The 5,969-nt window shown below is 37.6% G+C and overlaps 1 protein-coding gene across 6 annotated transcripts in view; it reads right to left on the bottom strand.

Annotated features, from left to right (window-relative positions):
- Positions 1-3,609: 3,609 nt before the first annotated feature.
- The window catches only part of TTF1 (transcription termination factor 1), a 27,317-nt gene continuing 24,957 nt past the window's right edge, over positions 3,610-5,969 (bottom strand). For all 6 annotated transcript variants that reach the window (XM_072431574.1, XM_072431575.1, XM_072431570.1 and 3 more), the window contains exon 13: positions 3,610-5,053. In XM_072431574.1, coding sequence (XP_072287675.1) covers positions 4,952-5,053 — 102 coding nt within the window. In that variant the 3' untranslated portion in view covers positions 3,610-4,951. The remainder of the gene's footprint in view (positions 5,054-5,969) is intronic.

Raw genomic sequence — 5,969 nt, 5'->3', positions numbered from 1 at the left:
TTTGTGGATACTGTGCATGTATAAATCTGGGACAGGATGAAATGGAGAAATGGGTTTCTTGAACACAAGCAACACCTATTCCAGATTTATGGAAGTAGTCAAACATTTTTTTCCTCTTTGCAGGTGAATTTAATCCCTGCACATTTACTGTTAGTACTTTAAAAGCCATATTTCAACATTGCAATAAAAACTCCGCTTTTGCTTGCTACCTTCTTATCACAACCATTTAGGTAAAAATCATCAGTGGAACAAGTACAAAAACAAAAGAAAAAAACAGAAAATTTGACATATATAATACATAGACAGAGCACACAGACAAATAATGGGGCCTCCTCTGAAAGGAGGCGAACCACACTTGATGATCAGAAACCCCCCCTGGGAGCAACTGAGATCAAGTGCACCCACTCCTCCAATACTTGGAGGGGTTGGTCCACTAAAATTAAGGTGTATGTGTCAATCAAACAGGCAGTATGAATAAATGTATTTGTAGAATGTCCCAAATGGTTCCTAAAAACAATACACTCACAAGAATTATCACTCTAAAAGATTAGGAAGGATAAAAAAACCTGTGAGGTCAAGGGAGAGGGTATCTGGGAGCGACTGGGTGATTTTTTTGTAGTGCAGAAGCACTCTTCTCTGTTATTACCAGGACCTCTTTTGGTGGTGTTCTCTCTGATCTAAAGGTGTTTGAGAATGATGTTGAATTTGCCAACCTTGAGCTTCAATGCATGCTTGCGCTTCTTCTGGAGTGGAAATTTGGTGTGCATGATCCTGAATTTAAAACATCAATATGATGTTTCAATATTTCAATCATATTTCAGTATGTGAATAATATTACAACACTGTATGAAAACAGAGGCATACTCTATATATATATATATATATATATATATATATGTAATAATTTTGACATGTAATAATGTTTGTTTGTACAGTGAGGGAAAAAAGTATTTGATCCCCTGCTGATTTTGTACATTTGCCCTCTGACAAAGAAATGAGCACTCTATAATTGTAATGGTAGGTTTAATGTAGCTGTGAGAGACAGAATAACAACAAAAGAACCCTCAAAAACCCAGTGCTCAAAAGTCAGAGCTGCATCCACCAGGAGCTGAGACAAAGGACGGGAGCAGGGCGGAGTCACACTTTATCATTCTTTCCACAGGGAGGAGTAAACCTCCCTAGTTAACAAAAGGATTCCGTGTGCGCAACAGCATGATGGACCCCGGCACATGCGCACTGACACTTCATAGGTGCCAGCTCGCTCAGTATATAAAATAGGACTTTGGCACCAGCATTTCTTTGAATCAACACACTGCAGCATTCTCTGTCAGACTTCACTTCTAGCACAGCAACTGATTTAAAGCTAAAAGAACCCTTTTCTGGCAAATTTCAAAAGATTTACTTTTAACTTGAAACTATTTCCTTTAACATTACCTATTAACCTCCCTGGCGATATGAATGAGGGTTTTTAAATGTAAAAGCAGTACATTTAAAAACCCTCAATATTTTAATCACGAACAGATGCCCGGCTGGCATCTGCTTTCCCTGGCCTCGCATTCCCAACGTTCACACGCCAAGATGCAGATGGCCAGCATCGCCAGGGGAAGCAGATGCGGGGCATCACTGGAGGACACTGCGGGCACTGCTGGAGGATGCCGCTGGAACGTGGGAACCAGGGAGGAGTTTTAAACTCCCTGGCAATTCCACCTCAAGTGTGGCTTTGGGTTACCACTTTTGGTATGGAAAATCCACCCCGAGCCTCATTCAGGAATACCGCCAGGGAGGTTATTATACCTAATTTTCTTGAACACCAAAAGTGTTCCCTCATTTACTCTTTACAATTTTTGTATTCTAGAGGATTGAGACACCCACAACCCTCTACAAACACACTTACTATCCAGTACAAGGTCTCCTTGGTTTTGCCAGGTATTTATAACTATCCCCTCTCTATACACAAGTATCATATATAAGGCTTTTTATGATTTTATTTTTTTTTAAAGGAACTACTCCTCACATTACAGCATTTACTGATGTATTTCTAAACTTAGGAACCTAAAGGTCTTTACGGATTCAATATTATTATTATTAATAATAATAAACAGGATTTGTATAGCGCCAACATATTACGCTGTGCTGTTCATTCAGCTCCTCACCTGTCTAAGGACACCTTCCTGCAGAAGGTAGGCTATATCATTCTATTCATCCACAGACAATGCTAATAACCACTTATTATGATTGAGAATACCTCTAATATGAAAAATCTCACATATAATAAATAATTCCATTGTTTTCATGATCCTCATAATTCATTATTACACATTTTCCTCTGAATATTTATACACAAGCATATCATCCAAAGTCTGCTTGACAGTCTTCCAAAATCTTTACTAAATGATGCGTTTACCTGTGCCTTGGCTTTCATACAGTGTTGTATTAACCCTGAGAAAGCCTTATTAATGACCAAAATGCGTTGGGTCACATTCTAAGAAGGCTAGAACTCTTTCACCTAACTTATGGTACCAATAGGATTGTCTTCCTGTATTAGGTACCCACTTGATATATGAACATCAAGGCTCCAGAACCAACACAAGGTTACCTGGACCTTTTATTGTTGATAGAAGTTGATTGTCTAGTGCCACGTAGTGGCCAGCCAATATTTAATGGCATTTCATGTTGTTATTTATTCATAACAGATCCATAATATGTCACTTTGTATACATCTATCAGTAAACATTATTTTTGAACTCTATGCCAATAAACCCTCTATTTCTCTTCTTCTAATAAGGTTTATTGGAAAAATAAATACTAGGTGGGTTTTAGGTGCGCGTACCACCCTTTATAAAGAATGAGTGTGAGTGTGTGTTAAAAACAATATAATAGCCATCTATGTTTACTAAAGCAAATGTCCAAGAGCATTTGTTAAACTGCTATAACACACTACAGGAGCGTTTCCATGAGATCTGATGGTTTGCAAAGCACGTACAGCCATGTTTTTAAAATGGAGTGTGTGAATTTAGAAACTAAGTTTGTATGAAACACAAATAGAAAAGTATTACATATGTATGTCAAATGTAAAACTTATATCCCACTAGAAATAACTATGAATAAATCTGTACAAAATGCAGTCATAATAATACGTGGCTTTGAAGGTTTGTGTTATCAAGGCATTTTCTTCTCCACAAGGCAGGGAGAGTTGGATTTTTTTATGTATCTTCCACAGCATAAGTTGAGTGATCTGGTGAGTTCCATTGTACCACAGCCATTACCTAATGGTGTATAGCTATCAGCTGAAATTGTACTGCATTTTACCCAAAAAATGATTGGCCAGCATGCATAAGGTTAAAGGCCAAATTATCCAGGGTAGCAGTACTGCAAAAAAAAGTTAGACCTTCAAAATCTGAGAGACCTGGAGCAGCTGGCAAAGGAAGAGTGGTCCAAAATTCCAGGAAAGAGATGTATTTCTTCCAAAGGGTGTGCTACCAAGTATTTAGTTGAGGGTGCTAATAATTTTGTCCAGGCCATTTTTGACATTTTGTGTGGAATGTCTCAGGTTTCTTTTCTCTGATTTTTTGTGTTCCTCCAGTGCCAACAAAAGAAATAGACATGTCAATGCCAAATCAATTGTAATTGCAACAATTTTCTGAGAAAAGTGATGCATTTTCTGACATAAATGCAAAGGTGCCAATATTTTTGGCCATGATTGTATATACACACATGCATGTAATGTAAGCCTTCATTCATAGTTTTAAAGAATAATCCCCCCCCCCCCCCAACAGATATAAACAAACATTGAGTCTAGTGATTAGTTAAAAATCATTACTTATATTTTTAAACATATTTGTCCAAGTTTTTAATAATCTTTTGCACAGCCATATTCAGATATAGAAGATCAGAATTCTGAAATAATCAGAAATATAGCATTTTGCATTGTGCTGTCTGTAAAACATTGATGAGTTATCTCTTTATTGTAATCATGTTTATAATGTGTTGCTGCCTCTTCATTGTCAGATAGGTGGTGCACATGAAACAAAACTGACTGGATAGGATAAAATCTTTTTAAGGTAGGACAGATATCCCTGTTTCCTTTTGTCTGACACCTGTCACCTTTACAGGAAGTAAAGTCTCAGTAGGCACATAGGGTAGTTTCTAACCATTCCCTCATTCTGCAAAAAATGCTTTTGGTGTGTCTCCACTGACAATATTTATCTGTAACTGTTTCTATCTGACATTCCTCAGATTCAAATTATGACATCCTGACAATAAAAATTCTAATGCTTAACTTTTAACTGGAGAGGGCTTTAAAACCAGGTAAAAAATGAACAACACTTTTCAACGTTTACATAATTGCTATTTCATGGATACAAAAAAGTTACCATAAAATCATAAAAATCCAGAAACCTATCACCACAGGGCAATATTAACAAGAAAATACTGGATGTAGAATGCAGGCAGGCTATGACTATTTAAATATTAATATTTTTTACAAATCATACAAGCTTTAAAAAAAGCCCTCATTACTTATGTAGCTATAGGCAGCATGGTGCAAATTATCCCCACACCTAAAATGCAAGTCTGATTTCATCTCTCTCCCTGTGTAACTCTCTGGTGTCTGAAATCATCACTGGGAAGGAGGGAAGGTAAACTGAGCTGCTGAGAAAAAGTAAGATTCTGCAACATTTGAGATTAAAATTGCTCTACAATGCCTTTCAACTACATAGGTCAGTGAGAGCTTGTTGTAAAGCTTCTTTACTGCTTGTAAAGAATTTGGCAGGTGCTTCACTATCCTGACACTGGTTACATTTCCACCGGTTATAGAAGAAAAAGGTATTAACATTGACATTATACTTTAACCTATCACTGAACAAAGTTTCCCTCTTTTGCCCTCTACATTCACAAAATTATAATTTATTGCCGTGTTACAAATGCCCCTCTAACACAATCATATGATTACTTAATCATCACTGCAGAATGATTGGCTTAAAAAGTTTTTGTCATCGTCAACATATTTCCTAAAGATGTCACCGAACAAGAATTCATCCTTCTTCTCTGGCACCTACAAAGAAAGTAGAGATGCAGGTTTAAAAGTTAAATTTTTGTTTTTTTCCTGTGTGTGTCATATTCAGGTCATTTCCTTTCACTGTCTGTCCTGATGATGCAACACTAAACAATGCCAGAAGAAAATCAGCTAAAGGGTTCAATACCAGCTTCTGTCATAAAGTGTGTCTAGTGTGTACACTCATATTTTCATTAAATCAATGACTGCAAAGACATTTTTGGTGATTTTTTTCCCCCAAAATCAATTTTATCTGTAGGAACTTTTTTTGACCGAAGATCTAATGTTTACCAATTTATTTTACAAAAAACATCAATTACCAAGGTGTAGGCATTTTTCACATGTCTCTAGGGGAGGTTATACCTATCACCTTAAGTGTGGTCTGTGTCCCCAAAGGCTAATCCTTTATACCCCCCAATCCCAAAATAATCAGCTATACATGACATAAATGAACTTGTTTGGATAAACTGAGGTTTCCTTTTCTCAACCATTCAGCACTAGACTTGAATGGGGAGACTTGTCCCCATTTACCTCTAGTGCTGAATGGCTGAGAAAAGGGAAACCCTGATGACGCTTGAGTCATCAGGGTTTCCGTTTCCTTAGCCAATCATGGAGCGGAGCTCCACTATGCTGACAGCTTCACTTTCTTGATTGCTCCCGCAGCCCTAGCGTAGCTGTGTCATATGTACTTGGATGCAGAACACATGCCACAGCTTCACTAGGGCTGTGAAAGCAATCAAGAAAGCAGGAAAGGGAAAACCCTGATGAGGCTTGAGCCGTCATTAGGGTTTTCTCTTTTCTCAGCCAATCAAATCAGCACTAGACTTGAATGGGGAGATTTGTCCCCATTCACCTCTAGTGCTGAAAGGATGCCTGAGTTTTATCTGAGGTTATCCGAGTTTTGGATAACCAGGGT

The sequence above is a fragment of the Pyxicephalus adspersus genome, chromosome Z (assembly GCF_032062135.1).
Source record: "Pyxicephalus adspersus chromosome Z, UCB_Pads_2.0, whole genome shotgun sequence".
NCBI classification, from domain to species: domain Eukaryota; kingdom Metazoa; phylum Chordata; class Amphibia; order Anura; family Pyxicephalidae; genus Pyxicephalus; species Pyxicephalus adspersus.
Note: the sequence above shows the minus strand (reverse complement) of the source record. Positions and strands in the feature narration are given on the sequence as shown.